Here is an 18296-nt window from a genome sequence, read left to right as displayed (position 1 = left end):
CTGCAACTGGCACACTGCAACATCCTCCCTTTCACCCCTCGCTTGCAGTGCCTCGCAACGAGTGCCTCTCATGTCATCTCGAATTGGAGTCATCTCAATTTTCATGAACGACGTCAGGCGCCGCATGCATTGGGCGAGCGCCGCGAGCCACATCCACAGCAGGCAGACATCATACCAGACATGCATCGACGGCCAGCGTCGGTCTGGCAAACATACCATGGAGGCTACAGAGGTCCTGCGCCAGCGAAGAGGACGGAGGGTGCGGGGCGTCTTTGAACGTTCGTAACGAGGTAGGTGAGCGAAGGAGCTTACGAGCTCGAGATGTACCAGGCGCCGAGGCCGGTCACATCGCCGTTGGGGTTCATGAGGGCGTTGTGCTGCTCGACGCCCTGCATGTTGCGCATCATGCCGAAGGGCGAGTAGCGCTCGATCCAGTCCTGCTTGTCCATCCATGCAGCCATCTGCTGGTGGAAGGCCCAGGTCTGGCCCTCGTCGCACTGCGCGCCACCGTTAAAGTTCTGGCACGCGTACTCGGTGATCCAGAGGGGCACGCCAGTCTTCTGGTGGAAGTTCTGGAGGTAGGTCTGGAAGTTGCCGACGTCAACATCGTAGTAGTGCACCGGGGCAAAGTCGGCCTTGCACTTGCCATTGTCGTTGCCGTTCTGCTGCATGCAGTTGTTGTAGAAGTTGACAACCCACTCGACGCCGTCGGGAGCCGAGGTAGGAGCGGCCGAGCCGATGCGGAGGCCGCGCGCGCGCGTCTTGGGCAGGAAGTCGTTGGTCCAGTACCCCAGAGCACTGTAAATGTCGATGCCGGCCTGGTCGTGCTGGTTGGGCTCGTTGAAGAAGAGGGCATTCTTCACGCTCGAGGGCCACGAATCGGCCGTCGCGTACCAGTCCGAGACCTGCTTGGCGCCCCAGAGCATGGGCACAAATTCGAGGCCAAGGTCGTCGTTCTGCTTGCAGTTGTGCGGCGACCAGGTGTAGTACCACGAAGTGCGCGAGCCGATAAAGTTGCCGATCCAACCGGGCTGGTTGGCGCCGGTCCAGTCGCCGTTGGGCCACGCTGCGCCGAGCTTGGAGCCAACGTTGACAGAGCCGCCGTTGACAGCCCCGGCACCACCGCCGGGAGAGTTGTTCTCAGGAGTCTCAGGAGTCTCAGCGGTTTCGGTGCTGTTGCCGGGCTGGTCTGGCGTGTCTGGGGTGTCGGGTGTGTCGGGCGTGTCCGGAGTGTCGACGTTGTGCTGCTCGTTGCCGGCAGGAGAGGTGGAGTTGGACTGCGCCTGTGCAGAAGGCTGGGCCGAGGCCTGCGCGGCTGCCGGCTGCTGCTGGGAGCTGTTGTTGTCGCCAGTCGAGGCCTGATTGGTGGTTGAGGGGCGGACGCGGCAGCGAGAGCCGTCGCCGCGGGTGAGGATCTGGTACTGGCGCTTGTCCTTTGCGGCAGCGAGGTGGCGCTCGGCGAGCTTCTGGTGGGCGGAGCGAGGGTGGCGAGCGACGCTGTGAGCAGCAGCCTGGTGGTTAGGAATGTCACTCAGGGAAGCGTTGGAAGAGAGGGTCACGGAAACGTGTCCTTTGTCGCGGAAACGTCTCAAAGGTCACGGAGAAGACTGAGAAGGGGGGTATTGGTGAATAAGCGCGATTAAGCGACAATCTCGAGCGAGATGTGTGCTGTACATGTGTATCTCATGTTGCTGCGCGTGCGGCGGCGTGCAGTGTTGGCCTGAGCAGCGGAGGCCAAACATTGTCCACGTATCTTTGGCGGCCCGGCAGCGGGAACGGGAGCGGAAGCGGAGTGAGGTAAGAGCGACAAAGCTCAAGCAGCTTCTGGTGGTGGAGGTAAGGCTAAACACTCACGGGCTGGGCCTCCAGAACGGCGCCGGCAATGGCGAGGGCCGGGACAGCAAAGTTGAAGAGCATGGCGATAGAGAGCGGTACCCGAGTACAAGGCCGAGGGGTGGGAGACGAGGCGGGACGGGACGGGACGGGATGGGGATCGACGACGAGCACAGCTCTGTTGTCGATTTGTCGAGGGGACGAGGTGCCGATGAACGAGTGTGAGGGCGGGGCTGGACAGACTCGAGCGCTACAACTAGACAGCTAGACGAGAGATAATGGACAACAAGACGAACGATTCCGCGTGTTAAAGTGCTGCGACGTGCGGGACGAAGCGCGGCAGGCGGTGAGGGCGGCCATGACCCATCACTCTCCTCGCCTTGCTTGGTCGCCCTCGGCATCACGCAGCATACGAATCCGTTACTCCAGTACAGATCAAATTACAAATCAGGCATTATCAAAATATTAATGGCACAACCAGCACCCCATTATCCCCCATTAGAAACCTCTATGGATATTTCTGGCTTCGTTCACGCGCATCCCCGTGAATCCTTACTGCGCACGCCCGAAAAGGTTCAGGGTCTAGGCCCAAAGCTTGGGCCGTTCCCGTGCTTCCCCTAGCAGCCACAAGTGCATTATTGCCCATCCCCGACGCACAGACCGTTTGGACGCGTCAGATTCAGGGGTAGGGCATGAAACTCCCGTCACCGCTAAAGCCAAAAGAGGCAACCGGCGTCCACGCTGTTCCCTGTTGTGACCATGCGACTATGACCCTATGAGAATTGGGAACTCGCTGTCACCTCGTCGTCGTTACTCCACTACTCCACTACCCCATACCCCATTCCCCAGCTTACACCATGTCCACGTCCAGCAGGCACATCATCAAGGAGGCAGGCGGCTCCGCCGTCTTCTCCAACGTCGTCGTCACAGGCAACCTCGTCTACCTCGCCGGTGTCATCGGGCAGAAGGACGGCAAGCTCGTTCCCGGCGGCATCGAGGCTGAGACCCCCGTCGCCTTCGACATTGCCAAGGAGCGTCTGGCGACCGTGGGCCTCGACCTGTCTGACGGTACGAGTCTGGCTGAGCTACAGTACGCTGATATTAGTCGTCAACGTTACCATCTACCTCAACGACTACAAGAACAACCTCGCTGGCCTGAACAAGGTGGGCAATCCTCGCCCTCGCCCCCATTTCTGACGATCCAGGTCTACCCTGCCATCTTCCCCGACGGCCTCCCAGCTCGTACTGCTATCGGCGTCGCTGCGCTCCCCATGGATGCTGCCGCCGAGTTCCAGATTGTGAGATGAGAGTGGGGAGAGTCGTGCTAAACTGAAAGGTTGCCTCCAAGCGGTCGTAGAAGTCGAAAGCGAGCGGACCCGTCCGGGGACTGAGGTCGGTGACTATTAGTGATCAGTGACACACTTCAAAATCAGAAGAGATGTGGTCGGCGTAACTTTGGGCGGAGCGGTGAACAATGAAGCAATGGAATGGAGGGGGGCGCGGCCGAATGCCATGGATAGCATGCAGGACCCACGGCCACCGAGGGCGCATTGCTGTGGACAATAATGTGGGCAAGGCAGAACTACTCATCTCCAAGCGCGGAAACAACGCGATACTCGTCTCATGCTTACGGATTATATAACTTCTTCAACTTGCCAGCATGGCCTGCTTCCCACTCACAATACTCATGCGACGTCGAGGAGCACGTAATGTCGAGGCTCGAGGATCGAGAAGAAGAGGTGCGCACGGTGGAAAAAGCGCGCCCGGTAATCAGCACTCACTCGAGATGGACACTACAGCTCTGCACACCATGTCTCAGCGTAGAGGCTACGCAGAAGGTGAACGCGGCGAGGATATCTGACTGCAAAGTGGGGGCGCTTTAGGAGGTAGAATGGGTGTGTCTCGAGTCAGGGGATAGGAGTGCGACCGCCTCAGGTTCGCAGTGCCTCTGCCTTCTCGGAGGTGACCGTCTAGCTATCCGGAGCGCAAATCCCGTGCCAGTCGATGTAACGTCGGGGCGAGACGTGCAGGCTGTGGCTGCTCATAAATGGCAGCAGACCTGCGCTAGGATGGCCGTCCTCGCGCAGCTCATGCCCAAGAACCCGAGCTCCGCGCCGGGCCAAGACGGGAGGGACAGGCCAGAGTGCTGGTGAGAAGACTCACTGGAGTGAGAGCGGGATTGAGGTTGAAAGCGTGGATGAAGTGGGATCATGGGAGCGTAAAGAGCGTTGGCAGATTGGGGGATATGGGGAAGAGATCGAAGAGATCGAAGAGATCGAAGAGATGGAGTGATCGCGAAGTGAGGGATGCGGAGCAAGAAGAAGGAGCGGGGTGGTAGTTTAAGTCGAGAAGTGCCGGGTGGAGCTGTGAGACAGAGGAAGCAGGCCAGGGGAGAGGGGCGCAAGAAGTGTGCGCTGCTAAGCGCGGCGATCTCGTCAATCGCGACTGCGGCGTGCCGCGGCGTGTGAAAGTGTGTGAGGACGGAGCAGCAGATCAGCACAGATCAGAAGAGATCGAGGGGATGAAGGAGACACATGTATACGTGTATACATGTATCGAGAGACTGAGAGCATGAGAGATGAGAGACGAGAGACGAGAGGAGCCGCGACACGCCAATCTGGTGAATTGGTGAATGAACACCAAATACCAAGCAGAGTTATCGCCGGCCCCACAAGCCCCGCAAGCAGCGTCGCGGCGTCGATGGCCCGTCGTCCGAGGTTCGCAGCGAGCGCAGTCCTGGCGTGGCACGCCGCAGCGAAGTGGGGCGTCGCGCGCGTCGCGCCTTTTGACTTCCATGCCGCGTGCCGGTCCATGGCCGTCCATCATTCATTCCATCGCAACCATCAGAGATCGATCAGAGACCATAGTGATGCGATGCCGTGGCGCCCCTTGCGGCCTGTCCCGGCCTTTGTCACGCTCGGTCAGATCAGCAGACTCCAGATCGCCAGGTTAGGTTCCTCGCACGCGATCGTACTCGCATACTCGCAATCGTATCTCTTCGCTGCTGCTTGGAGGTGTGGCTGCGGTGCGGCATGCGCGACGGAACCGCCACCACCTCGTGCGGAACCGAGCGGCCATGTCCGACGCTGACGTCGAGTCCACTCACCCATTTCAGCTTCCCACCACAACCTTCGCGCTCCCTCTTCCACGCAACCACAATGACCTTCCCCGACGCAGCTGCCATAGCTGACCGCCGCCGCCGCTTCCGCGCACTGCACGAGCGCGGCTGCTTCATCATCCCGAACCCCTGGGACGCAGGCAGCGCGCGCTATCTCGCGAGCGCAGGTTTCCAAGCTGTGGCCTCAACATCCTCCGGCTTCGCATGGACGCGGAGCGCCGAAGACAGCGCGCTGACGCTGGACGAGACACTAGCGCACCTGCGCGACCTCGTGTCTGCCTCGCACTTGCCCGTGAACGCGGACTTTGTCGACGGGTTCGGCGCGACGCCAGACGACGTCGTCGCGAGCGTGGCGCGCGCAATCGAGACGGGCGTCGCAGGCCTGTCTATCGAGGACGCGTACTCGGCGCCCGCGGAGCGCGGGGCGCACGCCGAGCCGCTCCGCCCCGTCGCGGAAGCAGCGGCGCGCGTAGCCGCCGCCCGCAGAGCCATCGATGCGTCGGGGCACGACGTGGTTCTCGTCGGGCGCGCGGAGAACTTCATCGCCGGCCGCCCCGATATCGAGGACACGATCGTGCGCCTCAAGGCTTACGCTGACGCCGGCGCTGATTGCCTGTACGCGCCAGGCATCGCTACGCCCGAGCATATTGCCGCGGTCGTGGCGGCTGTCGCGCCCAAACCTGTCAACCTCCTCGTTGGGGGTGCGTCGCAGTTCAGCCTCGCGGAGATCGAGAAGATGGGCGTGCGGCGCGTAAGTGTTGGCGGTGCGCTGGCCCGCGTCGCATGGGGCGCAGTTATGCGCGCGACGAGCGCGCTCGCGGAGGGCGACTTTAGCGCTCTGGGGGACGCGGCGAGTGGGGCCGCTCTGAACGAGATCATGCGTGGGTCGTGAGGGAAGATATGAGTTGTCGGTCGATGCTAGCTGCTGTGTCGCGCTGTCTTTGGTTTGGTGCATCGATGTCTCCCAAAACGACTGCGTTTGTACCAGCGCCGAACACCTCTCCTCATCTTTACCAGCAAGTTGGCGCTCATTGCGCGTGCGAGGTCGAAGTAGCTGATGTTCAAAGGCCCACTCTCTCCAACGCACCCTCCTCGATGCCCGTGATCTGTACATCATACAAACAGTCTATGGCTCTCTGTCTAGAACCTTTTGCCCTCCAGGTCGCCCACACCCTCACCTCCGTCCCCTTCCCCAGCGTCTCGAAGCTTAAGCCTTGGGTGCTGGTGCCGAGTGCGCAAACGCCTCCTCCTTGCTTGCGACACCAGTCTCGCCAAAGCGGCGCACCACATCCTCAACCCCGCGCTGGCGGTTGTCCGGTGCGCTCATGCCCGCAGCGCGCTGACTCTCCTCGACAGTGTACGCGCCCTCCTTGAGGTCCTTGAGGCGGCGCTTGTGCACCTTGCTCTTGGTGTGGGTGCGCAGAGCGGCGTCGGTCTCGTAGTACTTGCCGCACTCGACACAGTACTGCGATCAGCAAGCGATACGAGAGCGCGACTGTTCCGTCACGAGGGGAGATTCCGCAGAGAAAATGGGCATGACCAGAGCAACACTGCAATGCACAGCAGTACCAGGGCGATAGTACTATCCAAGGTAACCGACAGCTCTGGCGCACTCGCTGTAAACTGTTCCCAGTCCATGCTGTCCAGCGGGCGGGTCCAGACACGCTGGATTGAGAAACACTTTCGTAGTTTCTCCCAGTGGCCTCTGGGGTCTCCGGGACAAACTTCGCGGCTCTGCAACCAGTGGATCCGGAGCTCAGTCCACAAGACGTGCCCGCAATGCGGGCATGCGTCTCTAACTCACAGCTCCTCGCACCGCATCCACACAGCATCGAGGCCGCTCCCCGGCGATCTTGCAGACGCCATGAACAGAGCCGAGCGCTCCCAAGTGACGACGGAGCCGAAACCATGGAGCCCGGCAGAGTCCAGGCATGCCGCTCATCGCCTGCGCCCAAGTCGTGCATCTTCCCTTCCATGCGTCCCGCAACACCTCGCATCCACACCACAACTCACGTGCTGGCCGAGACCAGGCTTGTCCTCGTCAATGGGCTGCTTCTCGAGCTTCTTGCGCGAGTGGTCGATGTCGTGCTGGATCTGGTCGAGGTCCTTTGTGCGCACGCGAGTGCGGGCCGCACGGGAGACGTCGCGGCGTGCGTGGTGGGTACGAGAGCGGCGGAGACGGCCCATGATCGACGGTGGATGATGAAGTGGGTAAGACGAGTGGGTGTTGAGTGGCAAACGTTCGTCGGCCGATGAGAGAATCACAGCGGTGGAGGAGCTTTGGGTGAGCGAAAATCCTGCTGTGCCTGAAGCATGCAGCGTACGTAATTCACAAAACCTCGGGGCCGGAGCAGGGACTTGCCGCCGGGCACTGTACCAAAGGGGGGAAGGGAAGGCGCCCGGTTCAAGCGCGTCGCCACTCGTCTTCATCATCCTTGTCGTCTTCAGCATCCTCTTCATTCTCCTCGTCTTGCTCATTGCTCTTCATTTCCCTCTTCATTGATCATCCCACTCGCACCACTCCCTCCTCTCTTTCCACTCTTTCCGCACTGTTCGCTTCTGGCCACAGTCTCGCTGTTTCAGAGCGGGTTGCACAAAGCTTGAACGACAATCAATCAAGCAAACGCACGCGCCGCTCGGCGCCCGGGATCTCCTACGCAAGGGCCAGTTCAACCTTCCACATCGCATCCAACTTCAATCCACACTCTTTCTCTCGCTCGCGCACGACGCGTCTTCAACTCGTCATATAATCCTACCTCCAATCCCTCCTCACATCTCCCCCGAACCCCCCCCCCCCCCCCCCCCCCCCCCCCCAACCCCACATCCCATCATGCACACCTTCCCGACCCACCTCATCGATCGGTTGCCGACGATGGCGGCGTCGCACAACGCGTCCCTCCTCGCAGCCATCACTCCCACAACCCTCGACCCACCCTTCTATTTCTCCCCACGACAGCACCTCTTTGACTGGATCACGGACCGCAATCTGTCGCTGCTAGCACCGATCGCGATCTATTGGGTCCTCTCGACAATCTTCCACATTCTTGACACACTCGAATTGCCCTACTTCGAGCGGCATCGTATCCACCCCAGCACTGAGGTCACCAAGCGCAACCGCGCCGGCTTTTGGCAGGTGATCAACGCCGTCATTTTCCAGCAGGTAGTGCAAACTGTGCTCGGGTTGATTGTGCTTGACTCGGACGAGACCCTCCTCCGCACCGAGGTCCTCAAGGACCACCTTGCCTCCATGGAATGGCTCGCACCTCGAGTTGCCGACCTGACCTTCCTCTTCCTCGGCAAGACTGTGGGCATGTCGATTCTCGAAGCTTACGGCGCCCGTCTCGTCAACTTTGCGTATTGGTGGGCGATCCCAGCTCTCCAGCTGTTCGCAGGCTTGTGAGTCTCCATCTGTTGCGCCCACGTCCCGTTTCCGGGTGCCTTTGCGCGCTGCAGCCCTCGTTTTAGAACCCACCTTCTTTGTTCATACACTCACACCTAGCTGTGTCATCGACACTTGGCAGTACTGGCTGCACCGCACAATGCACGTCTACCCCTGGCTCTACAAGCAGTTTCACTCGCACCACCACCGGTTGTACGTGCCATTCGCCTTTGGCGCGCTTTACAACCACCCAGTGGAGGGACTGCTGCTCGACTCGCTCGGTGCGGCCATCGCGCACATGGTGACGTTCATGACCATCCGCCAGGCGAGCCTCCTCTTTTTCCTCAGCTCGTGGAAGACTGTCGACGACCACTGCGGCTACAAGCTCTGGTGGGATCCATGCCAGCTGTTCTTCAACAACAATGCCGACTACCACGACATCCACCACCAGAGCTACGGCATCAAGGCCAACTTTGCCCAGCCCTTCTTCACCAACTGGGACTACTTCCTCGGCACCCAGATGACGCGTGAACAGGCGGAGAAGCGCCACGCCGAGGCGAAGGCGCGCGCAGCAAAGAGCCAGTAATGTATTGTAGCCAGTAGCAGCAGAAGTAGTATAGCCTTCTAATAAGCATCAGTGAACAGCTCTAAGGGAACGGGTGGGTCCGAGGTGCAGAGCGGAATGCCTCCGATGCGAGGCAGGAATGTGCGGATGTGAGCGGCTTCGCACGGTTGCTCGAGCACTCGAGCAACAGACTTAGAGTCTCGCCCATACATACATGTTGACTGTCCTCTAGACTACACTACTCGTCCTCGCCCTCGGCATCCTCCTCGTCCCCTTCCGCCGCCGCCGCCTCGGCCGCACGTTGCCGCTCGAGCTCGGCCTTCTTCTCTGCTGCACGCCGTTCACGTTCTTCCTTGGAAGGTCTGATCCAGTTTCCCTTCCCGACTCCGGTTTGGCTGATGTCAGCGTTGATAACGCGGGAGATACGCAGTCACCGGGGCCAGCAAGCGCTCGCATCGACTCTTGCGCACTCACCCAGTCTTCTTCGCCGGCTTCTTCTCCTTCTTGTCGTCATCCTTCTTCTTCTTCGCTGGCACGTTCTGTGGCGGCTTAACAACGATCTGGCCGAGCGGGCCGATATTCGCATGCAGGGGGTCGAACGCCTCGTCGCCTTCGGGCGGCGAGTTCTCGAAACGATCAGCGTAGAATGCGTGCAGCAGGGCCGGCGTCGCGGCCTTATACGTTCCGGCTGTAAGAGGGATGAAGGGCGGAGGCGGCGCGTAATCGGGTTCTGCTGTTTTGGGACCCAACGCCGCAGCATCCCGCCTCCGCCGCCCAAAGAAGAGTGACTTGGGCACGGTGACTGACGAGAGACCGAACTCTTTGTCGATGCCCAGTTCTCGGAGACCGAGGAAGTCTTCGCCGAGGTCCTCTGCAAAGTCGCCACTGGAGTCAGCAATGGCCCGATCATGACGCACTGTTGGAGCATCTGCCCGCCGTCGGCCAGCAGCATGTCGTCTTCGATGACGGGCGCCGTTGTGAGCTCAGCATATGCCGCGCGCATCTTGCGCTGCTGTTCTGCAACCTTGGCACTGTCGCGCTCAATCTCGTCCTTGATGTGCGACTCGAGGTCATGTAGCTTCACTTGTCCGTTCTCGTGCAGCACATGGAGGACTAGTTCCTACGGGTCAGCCGGATCTAGGCACCCCGTGAACTCACGTCTGGCTTCATCTGGTGTGCGAAACCGTCTAAGAGGAGGCGGAAGGTACGACCAATGTTGCGGATGTAGTCGCCTGCCACGCGTGTCATGAGGTCGAGAGGAATATCATTTGCGCCTGTTGTCAGTCCTCCGCCTCGCACATCGACTCACCATCGAAGCCTGCGTGGGCTAACAAGCTCGCTGTGGAACGTTTAAGCTCCAAAGCAGCTTCTGCGGCGCCAACCTCCCCGCCGAGTTTCCGTCGCGCGGCGCCTTCGGCGCGGGCCTCTTCTCGCTTGCGCTTGAGCTCTTTCCGTTGCTTGGTGAGCCCAGCGCGCACGCTTTCTATTGGCTCTAGCGGTTGCGGTTCCGGATCTGTCCCATCGCCCTCGTAGTAGCGCTGCAACTCCTGGACAGTGTGCATTGTCCTGCGCGCGTCCGTAAGCTTGTCAATGGCACGGTCGACCACCCGTGCCAATGACACGGGCTTGGAGGGGACCAGCGCCGGCGGTTGCGACTCAGACATCTCCATGTCGCCATTCGGCGTTGGCGATCTTCGCCGCGCCACTCGCCTGCGCTTGCTCGACGGTCCTTCGATCATATGAGGAGCGGTCGGCAAGCCCCCGACGTACGCGTCGTCCTTCGTCACTGCACCCCACCAGCAGCCTTCTAGCTTAGCATCCTCGTCGTCGGCATCCGTGGCAGCTGAATACCAGGAAGGCGGGTGAATGCCGTGGAGCAACTCCTTAGCTTTCGCTTTGTCCAAGAAGGCCGGGCCTGAATGTAGAAGCGAGATAGGCTCCCAGTGCGCCATAATGTGAGGTGTTCGGAGAAGCGCCGACGAGCTTTCAAAGTCGGCGACGAGGTTAGGGCGGAACGGTGGTGGCTGGCGTCAGCTTACATCACGGGGCCGTCTCACAGTCTGTAGTCTGCCGTTCACACGGCGGTCTCCCGACAAAACGCTGGTTCCACGCCGAACTCCTGGCGTTGCGGTGCCATTGGCACCCTCACTCTTCTTCCTGCCAGACTCTTCGTCTTCCCCCATTGCGTCATCACTCTCTCCCGCCGCGTCTTCATCGTCGTTTGCGGGCTGCTGAGACGCCGCTCGTTGCACCGCAAGCGACGCGCCTGACGCCGCCAACATTTGCGCAAGCGGGTTGTTCGCATTGGAATCGCGGTCCGCGAGGAAGGATAGTAGATGGTTGCTCTTCTGCCGAAGGAACAGGGCGATGCCACGCAGCGGGTGATTCTGTCGTTAGCCTGGCCAGCGCTCGCACACCTACCGCTGTCGTGTTATATGTCAGACAATTTTGCCAGATCAGATCGACATCGTTGCCAAAGTCCGTCTTGTTCTTGTATTTGTGATTTTTGACATTCCGGAGCAACGTCTGGAGGTCCATGGGTTTTGAGATGTCTGATGTCAGCGGGCACTTGATGGCAGCGCGAGATTATAACGCACACGTCGAGTAATCTGGTGCATCGCGCTTCGACACGGGCTTGAGGAACGGCGCGGCCTCCGGCTGCGCGTCAGCGATAGGATCGGAGGTGTGATGAACATACCGAGTTCTTCAGCTCCAGAACGATCTTCTCCAGCGCGTCGTAGAATGCATCGCTCGACTTGCCCTAAGTTCGTGCACGCAGAAGAGCAATTCAGGATGCCGTTGAACAGATAAGAATGTGAGAGTGGCGTGGTAGAAGCGCGCAGAGTCAGTACGGAGCCGGGTACGCGTATTCTACGGGAACTTACCTTGCCGGCGTTGACATTGACGAGGAGCTGCTGAAAGTCGGGGTCAGTGAGTCGCGGCGCATCGCTGATGCCGTCAAGATACTGAAGGAGATACTGTTGGGCATCAGCAAGAGTTTATAAGAGATGGATGGATGGAGAGATGGATGGAGTGGTGTGGTGGATGATGGGCGTGTGCGGTGCGCAGGAGGCGGGAGTGACCGACCTTCATTGTGGGCTGGCGTGCGGTCCCTCCGCCGCTCCGCCGGCGCTTGAGTCGACGTAGGAGCGCTCTCCGGGGGAGCTAAAGGTGTCGGCGGATAGCCCTCGGCAGGGGGGATATGATGGACGCAGTTTCCCGAGTGGATGGTTCGATGTGGACGAGGAGTGGAGTGGATAAGGTGGTGGCTCGAGTGGGTGTAGTTGGGTCGAAAAGAAGTGCGACTTGGCGATGGCCCTCCGGTGGGTACTTTTGTTTCACCCAAATTGCTCCCTCCACCACCATTCAATACAAAAACAATACCTCATCAACGCCATCACCGAAGCCTCGCTCACCACAAGCGTCGGGCACAACACCTCCTACACGTCCGCAGCAACTTCTCAGGCGCGTACGCTCCTTTTCATTACCAGGTGGCAGGCCTTTCTTTCTCCCAGGTCTACCGCACAAGCTCCTCTCCCTTCCTCTGACCTCTGACCTCCACCACGTCATTGTTTACACAATGTCCGACGACGAGTACATCCCCCCGAGCGACCATTCAGGCGACGAGGCTCCGGGCCCATCAATGGTGGCGGCGCGCATTCGCCCACTGCCCCGTACGACATTCCGCTCTGTCGAGTACCCGGGGCCCATGCAGCGTGCGGACCAAATCATGCGCCACATCAACCAGGAGGACATTGACGACACATTCAATGCGCCGATGAGCGATATGCGCCAGCTCGAGCTGCGCTACCGTCCCGAGAATCGCGCGGCTGTCCCTGTACGCGGAAACCGCGTCGCAAGCCAGAAGGTACTCGTTAAGATCACGAAGCGGCGGCGCAAAGGCAAGGTGGACCAAGGCGTATTCACCGCCGACGTGATGGGTAACATCCCTCAGACGGTGCGATTCCGTTCGATGGCCGACTATCAGTACACGCCTGCGGCAGACTCGAGCGTGCAGGAGTTGTGTCAGGCCCTCGTCGACCTAGACTGTTCGTTCGACCCAGCCGGAAAGAAGTGGCACTAATGGCAGACGACTATATCCTGGACTACAAAGTACCTTCCTTACACGAGGAGTACTACGAGCCCAATCCCCTCAATCCAGATGGTACGCCGCCCGCTGTCCCGTACCGCTCTTTGATGGAGCTGCAGCCCACACCGCTCGCGAGCGCGCGCCAGTTGCCCCATAATTTCAACTATCGCATGAGCGCCAACACGGTCGAGGAGGAGATCTGGGACGATGACGCGCAGGAGACGAAGAAGCGCTATGTGAACCGCTCACGCGCGCAGGGCTGGTCTGTCCCGGCCGTGGGACATGGTCATCCCGTCCCCACCGAGCCGGAGCAGAGCGTGCGCGAGCGCATGGACCGCCTGGACAAGCGCATCATGACGCGGCTGCGCGAGCTGTTTGAGGCGCGGCCCATCTGGCTGCGGTATGCGCTGCTGACCAACTTTGACGAGAAGGACCGATATGAGATTTTGACGTAAGCCTCGGCGCGGCGTCTGCTGACTGCAGAAATAAGCTGTACCTCCCAGCAGTCGCGTTCACGTATGGTGCCGGCCCATACTGGAAGACTCTTGTTCGATACGGGTATGATGCGACGACAAAGCCCGAGGCCCACAAGTACCAGCGCGTCTACGTATACTTGGATGTAAAGCGTGGGCGTAACACCATCCTCAACTCGGCAGTGGATCCCGAGGACGAAGACGAGAGCAAGCGGCCCAGCTTTTGGTGGGAGCACGAGCAGGATGCGCGTATAGCGCAAGGCCTACGCCCCCCACTTGATAATGCGTAAGCGTCACACAGCGCTGTCGCTGACTGCAGCAAAATTCACATCTTTGACGGGCAGGTGCTCCACCGCAACAAACCCGACTATCAGCTCATCGACATCACTGACCCCTTCATCGCCAAGTACATCTACGACCCAACGTGCATGATGGACGTGTGCGACGTGAGTAGCGTGGTGTAGATTGGGGGGGCAGGCTAACGCCAGCACCACACGGGGTGGTATAGACCTGTTTCATTCGAGCTGATCAAGGCGCTCCTGCGCAGCCGCTTCGCCGACTTACGTGACACACACGAGCCACCGACCGACGACAGCTGCAACTTCATTTTGGAGAGCTACGACCGCGCAATAGAGGAGAGCTCTGCTGCGGGTACGGGGGACAAGGAGGCTGCCGAGGCGTTCATGCGTCGCGTCGTGGCGCATCGCCGCCTGCCGCGCGAGGAGCGGCCATGAGCGGAGCCGCAGGCTGTAGACGTGCGTTGAATGTGGAGATGGATCGGGGCTGTTGGTATAGAGTGCAGACGGGAGGAAACGGGGGAGGCATTGCGTGCGAGCTCAACGATCCATTACCCACATGTGGTGGACATGTACAGAAGGCTTTTCCGTTGTGGAGGCGGAGGCAGGTCTCCAGATCTCCAGGCCTTTGATTGAGCGATCTGGACTTCAACTTTCCGCACATGCGGAAAGTCGGCATCGCGACCGCGCTCGCGCTCGCAAGTCGCGAGTTTGAACTACGCGTGCTCTGCGCTAAGCGCGCATAACCTCGTTTTGGGCGGCGACCTCAGTTGGTTGCCCTTAGTCCCATGGCCGGATCTTTGTGCCGCATGCGTACGCTCTCCTGTCCTGTGCGCATGGGAGGCACAAGGGCTGTGAGTCAGCTATTGTGAAGGGCCAGAGGCAGAAGCCAGAAGACACACGCGTTCGATCGCAGCGCGACATCCGCGCAGTACCCCGCACCTCGGCTATGGGCCTATTCGTGGAGATCCGGACTCGACATGCCTCGGCCTGGGCATGCCGGACTGAGACATTGAGCTTGCCTGGAACGAGGATGAGACTGGCGAGTAGAGGCACCGACTTACCCGCGGCCGTGGCCGTCCATCAGGATTGGGAGCCGTCGTGTGAGGTCCAGAGGTTCCCACGTCCGTAGCCCTCACGGGAGCGCACTAGCTCATGTGACAGTGATGTTTGCTTGGCTGCCTCGGTCACTGACCGGCGATGGCGACACGGGGTGCAGCGCGTACACGTTTATGAAGGCCGATTAAGGTAAAGCTCGATGACAACTCGTCGAGACGGTCTTCAGCCTTACCTAGATGTGCTCGGAATAGAATGGCTTCCATCGTTTACTGCTGTTCATTACGCAATACTAATAACTCCTGACTACAAGCCACAGTGTTGCATCGTGCAGATGCACCGAATTGGCAGTTTACACAGCGCCACCACCGCCGGAGGCATCGAATCCGCCGGCATGCTCGTTGTGGTGCTTGCCCTTCTCGACGTCGGCCGAGATGGACTGCTGGCGATACGTCTTGGTCGGAGTCCAGCCAGGCGACTTGCGGGGCGAGCCACACTCCTCCATCATCTGGTCAACCTGCTCAAGCGTGAGGCCCTTGGTCTCCCACACCAGGAAGTAGGCGTAGACGAACGCGCACGTGCAAAGCGCGCCCCACACGAAGAAGACCTTGGACCCGAGGTTGCCGCGGTTCTCACCGACCATGTAGGGGGTGATGACGGCGATAATGCAGTTCCACAGCCAGTTCGACGCCGTCGAGAGAGCGACACCGCGAGCACGGATCGAGATCGGGAAGATCTCACCGATGACGACCCATGCACCAGGGCCCCAAGTAGACGCGAAGAAGAAGATGTAGATGCAGATGAAAGCGATCTGCACCTTGGCCACAGTGAGGTCGGTGGGCTTGGCCGTGCCGATGATGCCAACGATGAACTCGCAGATGAGCATGCCGAGGGCACCCCAGACGAGAAGGGGGCGACGGCCAAAGCGCTCAATAGTCCAGAACGAGATGGGGGTCGAGCAGACGTTGACGAGGGTGGTGATGAGCGAGATCAGGAAGGGGTTCTCGATTGTGCCAAGACGCTTGAAGAAGACAGTGCCGAAGTAGAAGATGAAGTTGATACCGGTCCACTGCTGCATCATCTGGAGCGAAGTGCCGAGGATGGTGAGGCGAAGGTTCGAGTTGGGGCGACGAAGGCCACCGCTGAAGCACGCAGTCCACGACGAAATGTAGGTCTGGTTGGGGAGGAGCGACTGCTCGTACTCGCAGTTGGCGACGATCTCGGCGAGCTCATCCTGGATGTAGGGCGAGTCGGGAGGGTGGCCACGGATACGCGAAAGCGAGACAGCGGCACGGTCGGGGCGGCCACGCTTGACGAAGTAACGAGGCGACTCGGGGAGAATGAAGAGGCCACCGGCAAGGATCAGGGCCCACGCAAACTGGATGGCGATGGGAATGCGGTACGAGCTCGAGTCGGTGCGGTTCTGAGTGGCGTAGCACACGCACGAAGCGAGCAGGAGGCCGATGGTGATGCAGAACTGGTAACCGGAGACAATGGTACCGCGGATCTTGCGGGGAGCGATCTCGGACATGTAGAGAATGATGATGGCCGAGACGAAACCGACACCGACACCGGCAATGGCACGGCCAGCCGAGAGAAGCTTGTAGTCGGTTGAAGCAGTCTGAAGGATAATGCCAATAATGAAGACACCGCATCCCGCAATAATGGTAGTCCGACGACCAAAGTAGTCGGCAAGGTCACCAGCCATAAGCGCACCGAAGAAAGTGCCGGCCGAGAGAATCGAGGTGATTAGCGACGACATCCACTCGGGGATCTCAGTGGAGCCAGGAGGCGCAAACTCGCTGATGACATGGGGCATGGCCAGGACACCGGAAATGTAACCTGAGGATCAGCATGGCTCTCTATGAAAGCATGAAAGCATGGGTGGAGCTATAATCATCCTCGAACCTTGGGATGTCCCTACTCTGTGACTCCACGCCGCTGCATGCAGACGCAGCAGAAGCGAGTAAGAAGAGACGGGATCTATTCAAAGGAAACATAGGAGTGTAGCATGTGCATGTGCGGCAAGAGGCGGCGCAGTGCGCAGCGCAGCGCACAGGCATGACCAAGCAGCAGCAAGCAAGCAGATGGACGGAGCAGCCATAGGGAAGCAGATGGAATGATGACGTCCACGAAAGCGCTTGGCGAAGCGGGGCTTGTAAGGCGTAGAGCACGCGGGCCCTCATGACATGCTCCAAGTCACGCGACGCCACTTTTGGGTTGGCAAGCGAGTCGATCGCATGATCTACTGCTTGACAACCCCCGCCGCATCCCTCCTCGAGTCTGGGCCAACTCGCCAGATTATCATGCCAAAACTGGATCTGGATCTGCTCACACAAGGCAAGCTGAACGCTTCCCCAGACTGGACGCAAAGATGAACTCACCAGAGTCGAAACCAAAGAAGATTCCACCAAAGGCGGCAAAGGCACAGGCCATGTAGGCCTTGGGCGTCACCGGCGCCTCGACGCGCTCGACGGTAGACATATTGACAATATGCGACGCGCTGAGTTTGAAGTACGCGAGTTGAGGTGAGAGAAATGTAGAGGAAAACGGCTGGATGATCAGCGCTCGCTCACTTCGTGGCCCACGCGAGGAAGGTGCGGAGAGGAATAGTGATCGCAACCTGGAATAGGATGCTGTGGTAGCGGGATACACTCACGCGTCCAGTCGATGAGGGGCCGAGTCGGGGCGACGTGCAACAAAGAAACAACACGGGGACCGAGCTAGCCTCTTATATGTTTGTGAGCCTAGAACCTGGCTGGTAAGCGGGGAGGCACTGGCGCGCGCCACTGTTGATGCCATGAGTCTACTTGTGGCCTTGCGGGGCAGGCTGGGAGCGAAGTGGCGCTAGGCATGTCGGGGGAGTCAACGGGCATTCAGGAGGCTTAGGACGGTCTAGGAGGAGTGAGGGTGCCGGATCTGGGATGTGTCAAGCCCAGGTTCTGGACAGGTAGAAGGCCACAGATCAGAGGCAATGGAACGGAGCTACACTGCGCGCGCAGGGGCGCATGTGCTTTCCCCCGTGTGGCCGTGTGTTGTCGGCCGTTCAGTCGAGACCGGGGCAACAATGAGCAACGAGGGGGAGAAACAGGGCAGGCACCACGGTGACCAGGGGGCTCCTGCAAGTCGACTGAGACGAGAACAGCTGGGGCACTGCGGCAGAGGACGGCAACTGCGCGGCAACTGGGGGCAGCTCGGGGGAGGCGGAGGAGTAGTTGAGGTGAGGAGGAGTGCGGAGGAGGAGGGCGGCAGCTGGTGGATGTCGCTTGTGTGGTCATGTGGCTTGGAATGGAGGCCGGTAACCCGCCACTGGTGACGTTTTTTCAACTTGACCCTGACAGCTCTCGATCTAGAGCACCACTAGACTCTGCTCCTCCCCGGTCTTGCACCTCCATCGAGACCGCTGAGAATGCCGCAGACTTGATTAGCTCAGTATTGGGCCTCGACAGCGGCGCAGGCACGATTCACGCGTTCCCCCGTGGCATT

At 59.9% G+C, this 18296-nt stretch overlaps 7 protein-coding genes across 7 annotated transcripts; 4 read left to right on the top strand and 3 right to left on the bottom strand.

Moving 5' to 3' along the window:
- Positions 1 to 308: 308 nt before the first annotated feature.
- Positions 309 to 1917, bottom strand: COLE_03098 (uncharacterized protein; the record flags this gene model as incomplete). The annotated part of the gene is made up of 2 exons (XM_018422716.2): positions 309 to 1511; positions 1855 to 1917. The coding sequence occupies 2 exons, from the start codon at positions 1915 to 1917 to the stop codon at positions 309 to 311; spliced, it is 1266 nt and encodes a 421-aa protein (XP_018280136.1).
- Positions 1918 to 2690: 773 nt separating this feature from the next.
- COLE_03097 (uncharacterized protein) lies at positions 2691 to 3140 on the top strand (the record flags this gene model as incomplete). Its single annotated transcript, XM_018424781.2, has 3 exons — positions 2691 to 2901; positions 2939 to 2997; positions 3039 to 3140. 3 exons carry the CDS (start codon positions 2691 to 2693, stop codon positions 3138 to 3140), a joined length of 372 nt encoding a protein of 123 aa, XP_018280137.2.
- Positions 3141 to 4991: 1851 nt separating this feature from the next.
- Positions 4992 to 5843, top strand: COLE_03096 (uncharacterized protein; the record flags this gene model as incomplete). Its single annotated transcript, XM_018425283.1, has 1 exon — positions 4992 to 5843. The coding sequence occupies one exon, from the start codon at positions 4992 to 4994 to the stop codon at positions 5841 to 5843; it is 852 nt and encodes a 283-aa protein (XP_018280138.1).
- Positions 5844 to 6158: 315 nt separating this feature from the next.
- On the bottom strand, positions 6159 to 7138 carry COLE_03095 (uncharacterized protein; the record flags this gene model as incomplete). Its single annotated transcript, XM_018421278.2, has 2 exons — positions 6159 to 6416; positions 6965 to 7138. 2 exons carry the CDS (start codon positions 7136 to 7138, stop codon positions 6159 to 6161), a joined length of 432 nt encoding a protein of 143 aa, XP_018280139.1.
- A 643-nt stretch (positions 7139 to 7781) lies between these two features.
- COLE_03094 (uncharacterized protein) lies at positions 7782 to 8916 on the top strand (the record flags this gene model as incomplete). Its single annotated transcript, XM_018422717.2, has 2 exons — positions 7782 to 8347; positions 8451 to 8916. The coding sequence occupies 2 exons, from the start codon at positions 7782 to 7784 to the stop codon at positions 8914 to 8916; spliced, it is 1032 nt and encodes a 343-aa protein (XP_018280140.1).
- A 3559-nt stretch (positions 8917 to 12475) lies between these two features.
- Positions 12476 to 14192, top strand: COLE_03093 (uncharacterized protein; the record flags this gene model as incomplete). Its single annotated transcript, XM_018422719.2, has 5 exons — positions 12476 to 12944; positions 12986 to 13436; positions 13469 to 13744; positions 13778 to 13904; positions 13947 to 14192. The coding sequence occupies 5 exons, from the start codon at positions 12476 to 12478 to the stop codon at positions 14190 to 14192; spliced, it is 1569 nt and encodes a 522-aa protein (XP_018280142.1).
- A 970-nt stretch (positions 14193 to 15162) lies between these two features.
- COLE_03092 (uncharacterized protein) lies at positions 15163 to 17294 on the bottom strand (the record flags this gene model as incomplete). Its single annotated transcript, XM_018420300.1, has 2 exons — positions 15163 to 16652; positions 17195 to 17294. The coding sequence occupies 2 exons, from the start codon at positions 17292 to 17294 to the stop codon at positions 15163 to 15165; spliced, it is 1590 nt and encodes a 529-aa protein (XP_018280143.1).
- Positions 17295 to 18296: the final 1002 nt, after the last annotated feature.

Source organism: Cutaneotrichosporon oleaginosum (genome assembly GCF_008065305.1).
Source record: "Cutaneotrichosporon oleaginosum strain ATCC 20508 chromosome Unknown ATCC20508_contig02, whole genome shotgun sequence".
Lineage (NCBI taxonomy): Eukaryota > Fungi > Basidiomycota > Tremellomycetes > Trichosporonales > Trichosporonaceae > Cutaneotrichosporon > Cutaneotrichosporon oleaginosum.
This window is presented reverse-complemented; position numbering and strand designations above follow the sequence as displayed.